A 14,262-nucleotide genomic window follows, 5' to 3' on the forward strand; every position below is an offset into this window, starting at 1 on the left:
AGAATTAATGATTGCCCTTTCATGGCATGCTTTTAATGTGATAAGAAAGAAAAAGAAGTAAGAGACAATTCTAGAAATCATGTCAAATGGTGGTGAAGCAATCAAGGATGAAAATTAGATTACTAAGGCCGTCTCCATTATGATCTTCAATATCATCAAGGTAGAACCAACTACTTTGAAAGAGCTCACAAACTTTTAACATGAGTATAGATTCATCTTCGATATAATCAATGTAAAACCAACAATTGACTCCAACTACTTTGAAAGAGCTCACAAGCTTTTGAAGCGAGTATGCCAAATTAATTTTGATGAGAATATCGCAATTCTAGCTTGTAAGTTCTCTAATGAAGAGCTACTTGAAGTAGTCAAAGTAATGAAGAAAAATAAGTCTCCATGTAATGATGCATCTTCGATTGAGTTTTATCAAGCTTGTTGGGATTTTTGTGCTAGAGATTTGACCTAAGTTCTTAATCAAGTTAAGAGAACATTGTAATTTTTAGAAAAGGTTATTGTATGATTAAGTTGATTCAAGAATCTTTAGAGGAAATAATGCAATCAGATGCCCACTAACAATGCTCAATGTTTCATACAAGACTACGGCAAAAGCTCTTAGCCTTTGCATTAAATTGATACTCATAGAAGTAAGTGATGGGAGGAGAATCCATCAAGAAACCCTTAACATGATGCTTTCATTTGATCATGCATTTGGTCAAAATAATACATTTGTCATGATTAAAGGACTTAGACAAGGCATATGGCAAAGTGAGGAGAAGACTTATTCTATCACGCCTTGCTAAAATAAACTTTTTGTGAAATGGAAACTTCTCTATTCTCTAGTGCAATTGCCACATTTTGTCTCAATGGGTCAGCTTTACATGAAGTTGCTGCAAAGCAGCACCATGATAGAAGTGAAGTTTCCATGGTGCTTCTTCCTCCCCCACTTACTCGAGAGTCTTTCTCTCTCTCTCTCTCTCTCTCCGTTGCCTCTTCTTTACTCTTGCTCTTCTTTTTTCTATCTCCTTCGTTTTTCTCTTATTTTTCTCTCTCCTCTATTTCTCTTTTCCTTTATCTTTCTTCAAATTTCTCTCTCCTTGCTTGGTCTTTTTTCTCTTATCTCTTTCTCCCCTCTGTAATCTCTCTCTCTCCACCTTTTTTCCCTCCTCTCCTCCCTCATGTCTATTCTTCCTTATTCTCTCCTCTCCCTTGCTCTCTTTTTTCTCTCTTGTCTCTCTTCCTTATTCTCTCTCTCTCTCTCTCTCTCTCTCTCTCTCTCTCTCTCTCTCTCTCTCTCTCTCTCTTCGACTCCATTGGGTATGATATCCTCTCACCATAACTTCCACATTTTTTGACCTCCTCTTCTTCACGAACCTATGGTTCCTATTCACTAATCAATAGGTTGCTCCTGACGTCAACATTAGTTGTTTTTCAAGCAAATTTTTAATTATAGAGTCACTTTTTTGTCCCTAGTCCATCAATGTTGACATCATCCTTAGGAGTTTCTCATTGTTTGTTGCCTTCACATCTTCAATCGACAATACCTTTGATCCACAATTTGTTGTTCTTGCCTAGCACCACATTAGCATTGCTAATCCTAATACTAATTTTGCAACTAATTGTAGTGTTGCTCATAAAACTACTATTGTTGTAGCTAATGATAATTTTCTACCCACTACTGCATTACCTTGTCGATGCTACTCTTGCCTAGGATGACTTTCTTGACACATTCTTCCAATTGCAATGACCACTTGCTACATCTTCTTATTGCTACTAGTGCTTGCAGCAACAATACCTAGTATACTATGTATGTGCTCTCTCCACCCTGGATCTACCTACTATTGCTCATGTCAAGAATGCAATGGAATTGCAAGTTTCACATTGTTTTGAGATTATTGATGCTCTTGAGGAAGTTTTCACAGAAGGATAATGAAATTGCTAATTTGCACACTCAACTAGCATTTTCTCATGTTCTAAGTTAGGATGTTATTCTTGAGGATCTGTCTACACAAATAATTAGTTTGGCGGATGATGTAGAGGGTGATGAGGAGAAGTTATTTCTTCAGGAAAATTCATCCATAGTATCAGTATTTGAAATAGATGTGGAAAACATTATTCAAAGGTATTAGAAGTAGCCCAAAAGTGCAGGAAATGGAGTTTTTGGACAGCAAACTATCAACCCATAGATCAAAACTCGTCAAGATAGCATCCTGAAGATCCTTTTGTAGGTCAAGCTACAACTCCTTTAGGCAGAGAGAGAGAGAGAGAGAGAGAGAGAGAGAGAGAGAGAGAGAGAGAGAGAGAGAGAGAGAGAGAGAGAGAGAGAGAGAGAGAGAGAGAGGAGGGAGGGAGGGAGGGAGGGAGGGAGGGAGGGAGGGAGGGAGGGAGTTGCTTGCTCCTTCCCAACATGTTGCATGTGTGCTCTTGCTCACTCATTGAGTGACTTGCACATGCATGTGCACACGGAGAGAGAGAGAGAGAGAGAGAGAGAGAGAGAGAGAGAGAGAGAGAGAGAGAGAGAGAGAGATGCTCGCTCCTTCTTGCCAACATATTGCTCGTGTGCTCTTACTTACTTACTGGCTGGCTTGTGCATGCCCCCCCCCCCCCCCCCCCCCCCCACACACACACACACACACACACACAGAGAATATGTGTGTGTGAGAGGGATGGATGGCTCATTATTAAAGGTAAAGGATTTCAAATTTCAGATTTGTTATGTTTGGGACAATATAATATGTTCAAGAGACCCGCTAGAGGTTTAGGACTTCCCTTAGCCATGACTAAAATAATATATAATGCAGACATAGATGTAGATGTTAAAAATACAAAAAAAACCATTGGCACTATAAAATTTCTTATAAACTGTTATATAGGCTAGAGCTTCCTTCCTTAAATCCATGAAGGCCACAGGGATATCTTGTCTAATATTGGAGGCAAATCCATCAAACATTTACAACTATGAGGATTCTTAAACATAGTTCAATTTCTAATCTTCCATGTAAATTAGATGAGGACATCACTAATCAAATTCTAGGCCTTACACGTCTCTCCATCAAGCTCAACAAAGTTTCCAAAAGAGCATTCTCCATATTTTCATTAAACTTCTAATCATCAGTAGAGCCAACTTTAAACTCTTGGTGTTCCCAAAATAGATGATGAGTTGAGACTCTTCCTTCCTTTTACATGACTACAGAGAGGAGCTACAAGTACTCCTTTGTCCAACTTATTTAGTAGGGTATGTGTGGATAAAAACTTTTTAAAGAATCAATTGAGTTTAGCCAAGGGAGTTGCCCTCCAAATCTCCCTCGCCCTTCTCTTCCAAGTCCTAAACTTTTAAAAGAGGAAACTCTTTTGCATCCTGTCTTAGTCTTATGAAGGTACTTGTTTGACCCTTTACACAAGTCCTTTTGCCTTCTTCTAACATTTCCACAACAGTTTGCTAACCAGGGAGGTAAAGAAACTTATAAGATGATCTCTAAAGTTATTGGAATAAGAAGACCCTCTTGAAGCACACAAGTGGTCCACTAAGTCTATAATGTTAAGAGATTCTATCGAGGCCCTACAATAGGTTCTTTTTTAGGGACAAAGGTTAGGGTCTAACACTACATGTGGAATATGTCATGCTCCATTGATAAGCTTGTGACTCGGGAGATGAAGAAAAGAAGCTCTCACATGCGCGCGCGCACACGTGCACACACACACACACACACGAAGATGAAGAAAAGAGCCTCTCTCACATGTGTTCGGGCAGGCCGGGAAGGGGGGGGGGGGGGGGGGGCTCGGGACGAAGACTCAACTATATATAAAGTAGGGCTTCTTTCACTTGCCACTTTTCACTCCCTTTCTGTCAGAGATCTACACACCACCCACACACACACACACACACACACACACACTCTCTCTCTCTCTCTCTCTCTCTCTCTCAGACTTGCTCCCTGCCGCATTGACTTCCACAACGGTGCACCGCTGTGTTCTGCGGTGCACTCTCTCTCTCTCTCTCTCGCTCAGTCTCTTTTTCCTTTCCCGCCCATCCATTTGGCATTGCTTGCCTCCTAATCAACTCTGCCCGTCTCTCTTTTATGCTCCACTCCCGGGCGCTTTTCAACGATCTCGCGGTTGATCAATCGCATTTCCACATTTTTCCTTGCACACTGCGCAACAGGCACATCTCAGCTGCCGGCACATTAATAACAGATTGCTGGCCTCGGATCGCCACCATTGACAGATTGCTGGTGACCACTACATTCCGAGAGAAGGCTTCATTCACTGACAGAATCGTCGGATTCTTGGAAGACAGCTGCTGGAAGGCAGTGTACCTGCAATTTCCTCATTGTTGCGAGGAAAACAAAGCTATGAACGCTATGACGACGCGGCTCTGTCATGAGACGGTCCTCAGCGAGTCCATTATGGCGGAGCCTCACTCACAGAGGCATATGCTTCGTACCTGCGAAGCTCACCGCCACCATGGAGCGAGCTAAAGTAAACACAGTTCCTTCAGGCTAATTCTTTTGATCAGCGACACAGGAGCTGCCAATATGTTTAAGCCTACTACGAAGAAGAAGGTTGTCAAGCCAAAAGAGAAGGCCAATTTCAAGCTCGAGTTTCACGCGAGCCGGGTACATGAGATCCTCTGCCAAATTTGTCCCAATGTGGCTTTGTTTTCTAGCCAAACCTACACTTGCAGCACAATTTGTTCACAATCCAGTGTTCCTCGCAAATATTCTATAGTTGAATTTGTATCATGGATCTACCTCAGTCACTCATACTGATCCCAGGGGGGCTGACCTATCTGGCTTTGTTGATACTTTCATTTGTGTGTGAACTTGCAAATGCGGCAAGCCAGTCACTACTGATTCTGCTTATTATTTCCATGGCATCTCATCACGCCAGAGATCCCTGACGGAACATCATTTGCAAGGACAACAAGCTTCAGCTGAATTATACAGATTATATTTACTGATTCAGTAAATCTGGGAGAAGCCCAGCAGTATAAAAGTTCATGTGCAACATAAAATGAGAGTGATGATAATGTGAGATGTGGGCAGCAGTTGTGCTGTGAGCATGTAAAGTTAAGCGATGTGGTTTTAGTCAGGATTCTGGTCTGGGTGGTGCAGCATCATCAGTAGATCATGAAAGCAAAGGTGCTTCTAATTCTGATATTGTTGGCTGCTGTATGTTGCAGATTCCTCAGCGAGGATGGGATAAACTGCTGGTTTCTTTGATCTCTGTAGAGACAGGCAGAGTTATCTCAAAAACTGGGAAGGTGGCAGTTAAAAATGGGACTTGCCACTGGACTGAGGCCCTTCAGGAATCTGCAAACGTTCCTCTGGATATCAGCGGAAAGGATTCTGACAAAGAGCTGTACAAGCTTGTTGTTTCTATGGTAGTCATAAATCTATTTTTAATGTCTTGTTTCAGTTTGTGATTTTGACCATATAGTAGCTGTTCTGTTTTGAGCTACCCTTACTTTTTTTTTTGGGGGTTAAAGGCAAAGTCGTCTTTTCCTAAGCATCTGTTGTTGCTGTTTGTTGTCAATTTCCTTACTCAGGGTTTGTCTCGGTTTGGCATTCTTGGAGAGACCACAATTAGTCTGGCTGATTATGCACAAGCCATTGCTGCACCGGTTTCCTTGTCATTACCGCTGCAGAACTGCAATGCTGGCAGCATACTTCATGTAAGCCCTTCATGGAGAGGGATATTGTTTGGCTTTATTTCATCAGAGCTGGGTTGTCATTGATACAAGTGGCCTGAGGCTTACTTTGACCTACTTATGACACAGGTGAAAATACGACGTACCATGCCCAAGTCTGTGACAAGGTAGTTGCTGCTGCATTTGAATGTACGCAGAATAAACTGGATGATGATTACCTTTTCCTTTTCTCAAAAAATAGAAACAATGTCTTGCTCACACTAATTTGGCGGATGATACTTATTTTGTATTTTGTTGTCTTATGATCTAATTCTTTGTAGAGACTTGGAAGGACAGACAGAAAGTAATATCGACCAGGAGGTGCAACTTGACACAGTTGGTCAGCTAACACAATTTGATACTAGACTTTCTGCTTTTGACAGCTTGCAGCAGTCAGAACTGGGAAAGCGAGTAACTCCAAATAAGGTTATTTTCAACGCACAGTGCAGTGGGATTGCCAAGAAAAGGATGTCCTTACACGTCTAGATGCTTAGATGCACAAGAACGTGCCATCCATCTTAAAGTGTTTGGTTGTAAATATGGTTGTTTAGTAATGTCAGATAAAAGAGTGGCATGCATTTGAAAGGAGTAATACAATAATTTATGGCCTCTGAAGCAGGTGGACAAGTAACTTGAATGATTTGAACCAATGTCAAAGTCGTGCTAAAAGTTTTGCCTGGCTGTGCAGGATGAATCATCCCCTCCCTCTGCTCCAAGGTACAGTTCAGACTCATTTGACATACCCTCTACACCAGGAGTGAGTGAATCTCGCCCATATGGCAGTTATGGTGTTGGGGAAGAACTCACGTCTCCATCCAGCTCTATCAGTAGTTGCAGCGGACGGCCGGATTCAGGCAATGGTTTTAATGATTACATTGGATTCAATAAGCTGGATGATGCTCACGAGGTCACAAGTGAAAGAACATTGACCTCCTCAGCTTACCAATCAAAGAGTTTGCATGATAATGGCAGAGAAGTGGAGCAGTGGAATGCAATGGACACGCCTTCATTTCAGTCAAGGGAGAGAAGTAGTTCAATGTGGATCAAAGAGGACTACAATGGGAAAATTCAAGCAACAAGTTGTGTAAGAAATTCAGGACAACATGTAGAGTTGGATGCTGCTGAGGTTACTGCCAAAGAGCCTTCTCATCAAGAAGCTAATGCCTGGGAGCAGCATGAGAAACTTTTAGGCATAGAAATTGAGGCACTAAGAAAGCAGCTTATGGAAGAAATGAAGAAGAGTGAAGAGTTGAACTCCAAGTTCTGTGCTGTTACAGCAGATCGCGATTGTATCAAGCAGGAACTGGAGAACATAAAGTCTTCAGAACAGCCTTGTGGGCCTCATATTGTGCTGCAGAATGTGAAGGAGCTTTGGGATGAGCTGGAATATGAAAAAGGTGTGAATAGCAATCTAAGTCTGCAGCTCAGAAAGACGCAAGAGTCTAATTCAGAGCTGCTTCTAGAAATCCAGGATCTGGAGAAATTAGTGCAGGAGAAAGCTGAAAGGGAGGAGAATGTTCAAGTCAAAAAGGTTGAAGCAGATGAAGACTTGAAGCAGGTCATTGATGCCCTTAAGAAGGAGTTGGAAGATGTGGAGAAGGACTTGCAGGAACTGACAGAGGAGAATTTGGATCTTCTTTCTCAATTGAAACAGGCCAATGATGAACTCAAGGGAAAAGATCAGCTTATAGTGGAACTAGAGTTGAAGAATAATCATGGCACAAGCTCTCAGATTAACATGTCTATGGATGAGCAAAGCTTAGCAGCAGTAAGTCAACTTAAAGAAGATGTAGATATTTTACAGGAAAGGTTGAGAACTTCTGAAAAGTCCTTTGAGAACAAGTTTGCTAGTAGCAGAGCTCTTGTTGATGATTTGAATGCATCAGTGCTTGTGCTTCGAACCAAGAATTCACATTTAGAGAGACAGCTTCAGAGCTCTGAGGATCATGTATCAGAGTTGATAAATGACATGGAAAAGCTGAAAATTGAGATCAGTGAGCACGAGAAAGAGAAATCCTTGCTGGCTTCTCAGAAGGGCCAGCTCAAGGGCCTACGCGAGAAGGCTACAAAAGCTGAGCAGGATCACACAATGGCTTTGAAACAATTAAAGGAGTTGGAATCAATCAACATGCAGTTAAAGGAGGAAAAAAATCAGGCAAATAGGGCTTTAGAAGTACAGCTGGATAGCTCTGAGGAGCTGAGATTGGCTGCAATTGAGAAGTACAAGAGTGCAATGCAGATGCTAGATAGCTTGAAAGCAGAAAAGTCTGGATTGGAGAAAGAAGTTTCTATGCTCATAAAAGCAAAGGAAGAAGCTGAATGTACTATGCAATTTTTGCAGAATGAAAATAGAGGCTTACAAGAGAAACTGTCCCAAGAAGCTCTAATGAGTGCAAGCTTGTTGCAGGACAATCTAGCAAAGTCTACAGACTTGCTTCAGGATTTGAATGCTACTCGGTTACAGCTGAAGGATCTGGAGGTGAATGTTAAACAGCTTGAAGCTGCGAGAAAAGATTTGGAATTTGAAGCCAGTAATTTACAGGAAGAAAATGTGCTTTATAAGACACAAATCAAAGGGCTAGAGCTGCATGTGGCAAGTTTGAAGGAAGATAGGCATGTGATTCAATCTTCTCTGAATGCTAAAATTGGAGAATCGGAGCGCTTGAATGCTGAACTCTCTGAGAAACTCAATAATGCTCGAGAAGAGGTTGACTGGAACAGAGAGAATACAAACAAGTTATTGAATGAAATTAGGGCTTTAGAGGCAGGGATTGAATCCGGTCATTTCCTGAGAAACCAATTGGAGCAATTTTTATCAGAGCTAGAAGGTCAAAAGGCAACTATGCAGAGCAGAGTAGAGAAGCTTTCAGATGAGAACCTGCAACTGAAGGAAGAGTCGAAGGTTCAGGAACGACGGTGGCGAGATGCTGTCAATCAGAATGATGCTCTGCTTGTGTCTTTACAAACAGCCAAAGACTTCGAAGATTCCCTTCGAGCTGTTTCAAAGCAGCAGGAGGATAGGATCCAACAACTGTTGACCAGTAATGAGAAAAAACAGACATTGTCAGAAAGTGCAGTTCTGGGAGCTGACAATGCTAGCTTAGAAGAGAAGCTACGAAAGCTACAGGAGGAGTTGGACCAGGCTAATAAAATCATCTTGTTCATCAAAGAGAACTCCGCATGCCAAGAATTGGATATGGTGAAAAGATTAGAAGAGGCAGGCAGAGAAGTGCAGGTTCTTAAGGATGATAAACAAACCAACTCGCAAAGGGTTATGGAGCTCGAGGCAAAGTATGCTATATTGCAGCAGGAGAAAGGGAACTTGATTGCAGAAATGGCTGAAATCAAAGCTAAGTCAGAAGGGTACCAGTTGTGGAAAATGGAAGCAGAAAAAGCAAAGACTTCTCTGGCTGCTTCGGAGCAGGATAAGACGAAGGTGGATGCATCTCTGGAGAAAGTTTCTCAAGAGGTGACTTTGTTAAAGGAACAGTTGAAATCACAAGAGGAAACTGCAAACAGGTGGAAGCAGACCAAGACTGCTTTGGAGGAGAAGATTGCACACCTACAGGAAGCCAGTACAAAGGCATCCTGGCGTCCTCTTGAGGAAAAAAATAGTGAAGTCATTAAATTGAGAAAACAGACAAGTGACCTCAAGTGCAAGCTTTCAGAACAAGAAGTGGAAAAAGATGATCTTAGGAAAACAGTCTTCTTGCTTGAAGAAGAGCTTCAGTGTAAGGTCAATGCTTTAGCCTTTGCGGAAAGGAAACTGAAAGAGAGGGAGCCCTCTGCTAATGGTGGTGGTAGCTCAGTCTCCCTTATTGCAAGGTCTCTTTCCCGTGCAAATAGCAAGGTTGGGCCAATTTCTGGTGTTACTCCATCTCGTGATGCAAAGGAACTCATTGATCTTCGTGGAAAGGTCAAACTTTTGGAGGTACCATTTTGACAGCTTGCTTTAATCTCTTGTAGGTGCTCACTGCTACAATCTTCTCCTTTCTGGATTTTGAAAGGCAGAGTGGATCAAAGTTTCAATCTGCTTAGGTTGCTCCTAGTATAAAAGTTCTCCTGCAACAGAAGTCTTTTCCTTACTTCACATTGATAAAGACTGACTCAAGCAAGGGATAATGGTTATGGCTGCCACTACTGTTATTCTGTGCAGCTTGCTTTAATCTCTTGTAGGTGCCCACTGCTACAATCTTGTCCTTTCTGGATTTTGGAAGGCAGAGTGAATCAAAGTTTCAATCTGCTTAGGTTGTTCCTAGTATTACAAGTTCTCCGGCAACATAATTCTTTTCCTTACTTCACATTGATACAAAACTGACTCAAGCAAGGGATAATGGTTACAGCTGCCATTACTGTTATTCTGTGCATATTTGACCATACAGTTGCCTAGGTAGTTATGATGTCATTTTTTTAAAGGAAGAGCAGAATTCTGATCTAATGCTACTGATTATACTTTTTCCTTCTTTATGACAGCTTGAGGTGAAGGGAAAAGTAGCAGAGCTTGAAACATCCAAGCAGCAGCTCAGAGAGCAGCAAATTCAGCTTTCTGGTAGGATTGAACTGCTAGAAATGACCAATGAGCAGCTTGTGAAGGAGCGTTCACACTCAAATATGGAGCTCCTAATAAAAGAGGTAACACGTGTTGAAAGGAAAGACATACATAACCGTTAATAAGGCTCACAGTGTTTCACCAAATCTTCAGAAAAGCGCTTTAACAACATCTACCTATTGGTCCAAAGCATTGCTTTTTTCTACTTCTTTAACTACTGATGTCTTGATGCCTTCCAGAGTGGCCTATGGTAACACTCTTCTGGATTCAAGAACAACATTGGCTACTCTCTAACTTTTCTTTAATGTATTTGCAACCTGTCACCCACCAACCTAAATGTATATTAGCTAGATTGATTACTGGCTATATTTATGGAACATCAAAACCTCTGAACTTCCATATATGCCTGAATCATTGATAAGGGGTGCCCTATATTCCTGCAAGCTAGGAGTGTTACTTGCAATGGTTGCTTGGACCCACAAATTTGAACATCAGATTTTGGGCTAAAAAATTTGGGGCTCGAGTGACCTTTAGGACCTTCGGGGTTTTATTATTGAAAAAATCAAGACTATTTGCTTTTAAATGTGTGTACGAGAGAATTCTCTCACCTGAAATGTGAGACCTGTATGACAAGGACCTGATAAATAATCAGGTTGGCATGTGCAATGCTACAAATGTCCTGAAAAGTAGAAAAGCTATAAGCTATAATAGTGCTCGTGGCATTCTAAGAAATAGTGTAGTGGCAGGTGTGCCACACTCCTCAATTGGAGGTTCAGATGGTCAAAACCTTGTGAACAAACGTGCTTGATGCATAAGTGCGTAAGTGACTCATTTATTGAATCCTAAAATAGACTGGAAAGGATTCCTGTAATCTCATTGCATGTGCTACATATCCTTCTAGAGAGAGAACCTGTGTGATCTGTATGCTGAAACTAGAGTTGAAGACAATATTTACAACTCTGAAGGTGTAAAATGTACCCCCACACTCAACACAGATTCGCAGTGAGTTGACCAGATTGCGTAGAGAGATTGAGGCTGAGTAACCCCCTTATAGAAATATGGCATATGGCTAACTGAAAGGCTTGGAATACACGTGTGAGGATCTGAACTCTGGCACTGGAGGGAGAACACCAAGGGTAACAGAGAATGCACGGAGATGTACAAACAACATGACTAAGAAGCTGTATGCTCAGATAAATGGTAGGAAATGATGCACTAAATGAACAAGAAAGGGATTGGATACAAAGTATGGTGCAAACTGCAATGTAGCCACGGAGGAGGCTGAAGCTGAAGAGAAGATTGAATAGGTTTGTCTCTTTAGGAGTGGGCTGAAGGGGGACATGGAGTTGTTGATGATGCCATGAACAGTAGGGGATTGTGTTGTGCAGCAACTTCATCGATAAATCAGCAGTTCTAGAGTTGCTGGGACAGGAGGACAGGAGTGCTTGTCCACTGTGCTGCTCTGGTTGATGATATGGACAGGCGTGGTAGCAACCAGGATGGTTTCTGCATTTTTCGTATTTTGAGGACTGTTATACTGCGCATGCAGTTTAGTTCTAGCTCTTCTCATTAATGTCCAATGTCACTGAGCTTGTTATTCATTAGGTCATGCATCTGCGCCATATGTGTTTTTGCAGTGCTTCCAAACAGTAAACTGTCTTACCCTGACCTTTGATTTACAGGTGAACAGTCTACAAAACCAAAATGAAGCACTTTACCAGAGAGAGAATGAACTCTTGTCAAAACTTTCTTCCCAGGAAGCCTTGTTGAGTGAACTCGAGGGCTTGAAAGAGGTATGCTTTCTCTTTCTTTTAGTCCTTAAAAAAACTATTGTACACAACTATTTACCAGTACCATTGTTGTTACTGCCTTTTGTGGCAAAGACTCTTTATTCTTTTTGATACTGCTAGTTGCTCTAGACCTTTACTCTTTGAGATGATTACAGGAAAAAAAACAACTCGAGAATGCACTTTTTAAGTTCAATGCAGCTGTTAATGGAGATAACTTAATGAAGCGAATTTCTGTTCTAGAGACTGAGCTTGCAGAAGTTTTGGAAGCAAATAATATGTATAAATCACAGCTTCAAAGGTATACATAGCTCTCTTCTAGTTGGCATTTGTAGGTAGATCATAGATGTGTACATCGTTTTTGATTGTGTACAAATTGTGCTGTACTGGCTCTCTATGGGGGGCACAGGGGTGCGTGCGTGCGTGCGTGCGTGTGTGTGTGTGTGTGTGTGTGTGAGACTTTTATGCGAGTGCTTGGACTTTCTGACAATCTACCTCATCGATCTTTTTCTGATTGAAGTACTCCTCACTGTTTGCCTGAACAAAGTGTCTTTGCCAAAATGAATTGTGCATATGGGGTTCTGTTTTGCTTGTAATACTGAATTTAGTAATACTGGTTTCTGGTGGCAGTGCTTTTGCCAAGCAACAGAATGTCCATGCAGCTGCCTTGGAAAATATGGGCAGTGTGGACCAAGTCCTCAAGGATCTCACAGATTTGAAGAGGAAAAATCTCGAACTTGACGATGAGCTAAGAGACATGCGAGAGAGATACTTCAATATGAGCATCCAGTTTGCGGAGGTGGAGGCTGAAAGGGAAGAACTAGTCATGACCATCAGGAACTTTCGGGGTGCCAAAAAGCTGCTGCCTTACAAAAGTGCCAATTTCTAATTAGTAGAAATTTTGGTAACCTGAAGTCTTCCAACATTAACTCACTGCCCAATCCTTTAGGAAAAAAGACGCATTTGTTTGCTATATCATAAGGGGGGGTCTCTCTATATGATGCTGCTTATATTTTCATTTGCAGCGTCGCAGGTAGCCTGCTAACATGTCACGGTGTGTGTATATTTACTACATCATTGAAAAGCCCCGATTGGCTGTTCCATTTTTTCAAATACGTAGGCTCTTGTTTAATTTTTCCTTTGTATTGTAATGACCTGGGATCAGTCACAATATCCTCGCTTCTCTCGCTTGAATCAAACAATCTAGTAAGGATAGGCCTGAAATTCGACGAATGGCCCACAAAATTTGCAAGCTCAAGCTATAGAGTTTCAGAAGTCTACTGATAAGAAGTGGCAGTGCCATTTAGCCTTTTTCTAACTCAGGCGTTCTTTTGATCTGCACCTAAATTGGAGTAAGGTTATGCCTGTAGTCTCGTGAAGATTTTCTTTGAGCAACAAGGCCAATTTGAGTTAGGTTGTAGTACGCCTAGATCGACTTGAACGCTAGCGAGGACATCAAGCGACTTCATGAGAACAAATAACAAGCTCTATATGAAGCTGCAAGGGAGGTTTTTAGGGTTCCTACTTCTCTCACTTCACATATGCATTTTATTCATCAACCAAGGCTTTTATGGCTCATGCACCTTTTACATGGGAGTTTGAATTATTGTTTTGTGATATGTTTCAGTCTAGAGCATCTTTACTTCAATTCTAATTTCTTGAAAAAGGTTTCTTTCTTGTTCTCCTTGGTTCATTAGCTTATAATGAGATGGTTCTTCTTAACAATGGGTTTACGTAAGGGAAACTCAGTTTATTTACTCCCTTGCTTAACCAATGTTATCCTTGACAGCATACTTTTATATGGAAGGCCTTGTTTGGGTGGCCTTCCTAGGGCTTAGTGGAAGGAGAAGTTGTTGCCATTCCTGTTGGAAAGATCTCGTACATCCCTTGGAATGGTAATGGCCTTATGCCCTCCAAGAAGAGCATGTGCATTCTTTGGGATGTGCAATAATCCCCCAGAGGCTATTGAACTCTTTGGTGCAAAGGGATTGACAATATAATCGAGATGATTAAGGCTAGATTCTAATCCTTCCTTGACTCTTGTTATACATGCAAGGAATTAGGTCACTTTGACCATGATTGCCCCAAGAAGGTGCTTGTGCATTCGAAGGAGGGGTGGCTAATTCTAATGGACATGAACATGATGCCTAGTAGAAGCCCCAAGACTCCAGCAAACACAGTTGGCTAAAGGATTGAAAGAGTCCAATATGATTGCTAGCAATGCGATATGTTCGATCCTAGAC

The 14,262-nt window shown here is 41.6% G+C and overlaps 1 protein-coding gene across 2 annotated transcripts; it reads left to right on the forward strand.

The window, feature by feature from the left end:
• The first annotated feature begins 3,848 nt into the window (after positions 1 to 3,848).
• On the forward strand, positions 3,849 to 13,132 carry LOC148025316 (uncharacterized). 2 transcript variants are annotated; one of them, XM_087692352.1, is made up of 10 exons: positions 3,849 to 4,610; positions 5,177 to 5,377; positions 5,543 to 5,668; positions 5,774 to 5,811; positions 5,965 to 6,109; positions 6,372 to 9,614; positions 10,157 to 10,315; positions 11,915 to 12,025; positions 12,178 to 12,320; positions 12,650 to 13,132. In XM_087692352.1, the coding sequence occupies exons 1-10, from the start codon at positions 4,530 to 4,532 to the stop codon at positions 12,906 to 12,908; spliced, it is 4,506 nt and encodes a 1,501-aa protein (XP_087548478.1). In that variant the 5' UTR covers positions 3,849 to 4,529; the 3' UTR covers positions 12,909 to 13,132. The 2 variants fall into 2 exon arrangements, with proteins under 2 accessions (XP_087548478.1, XP_087548479.1); XM_087692353.1 differs by having other exon boundaries at positions 12,263 to 12,320; positions 12,650 to 12,882.
• The last annotated feature ends 1,130 nt before the right edge of the window (positions 13,133 to 14,262 follow it).

Source organism: Lygodium microphyllum, chromosome 14 (genome assembly GCF_053477565.2).
Source record: "Lygodium microphyllum isolate KBCC chromosome 14, Lygodium_microphyllum_v1.1.10, whole genome shotgun sequence".
NCBI lineage: Eukaryota > Viridiplantae > Streptophyta > Polypodiopsida > Schizaeales > Lygodiaceae > Lygodium > Lygodium microphyllum.

What these genes read in the sequence shown, in the direction of transcription:
- LOC148025316 (XM_087692352.1), top strand. Translation starts at nt 4,530, where the DNA reads ATGTTTAAGCCTACTACGAAGAAGAAGGTTGTCAAGCCAAAAGAGAAG. An exon ending in ATGCCCAAGTCTGTGACAAG is followed by an intron (nt 5,812 to 5,964) that starts GTAGTTGCTGCT and finishes AATTCTTTGTAG; the next exon opens with AGACTTGGAAGGACAGACAG. An exon ending in AGCGAGTAACTCCAAATAAG is followed by an intron (nt 6,110 to 6,371) that starts GTTATTTTCAAC and finishes CTGGCTGTGCAG; the next exon opens with GATGAATCATCCCCTCCCTC.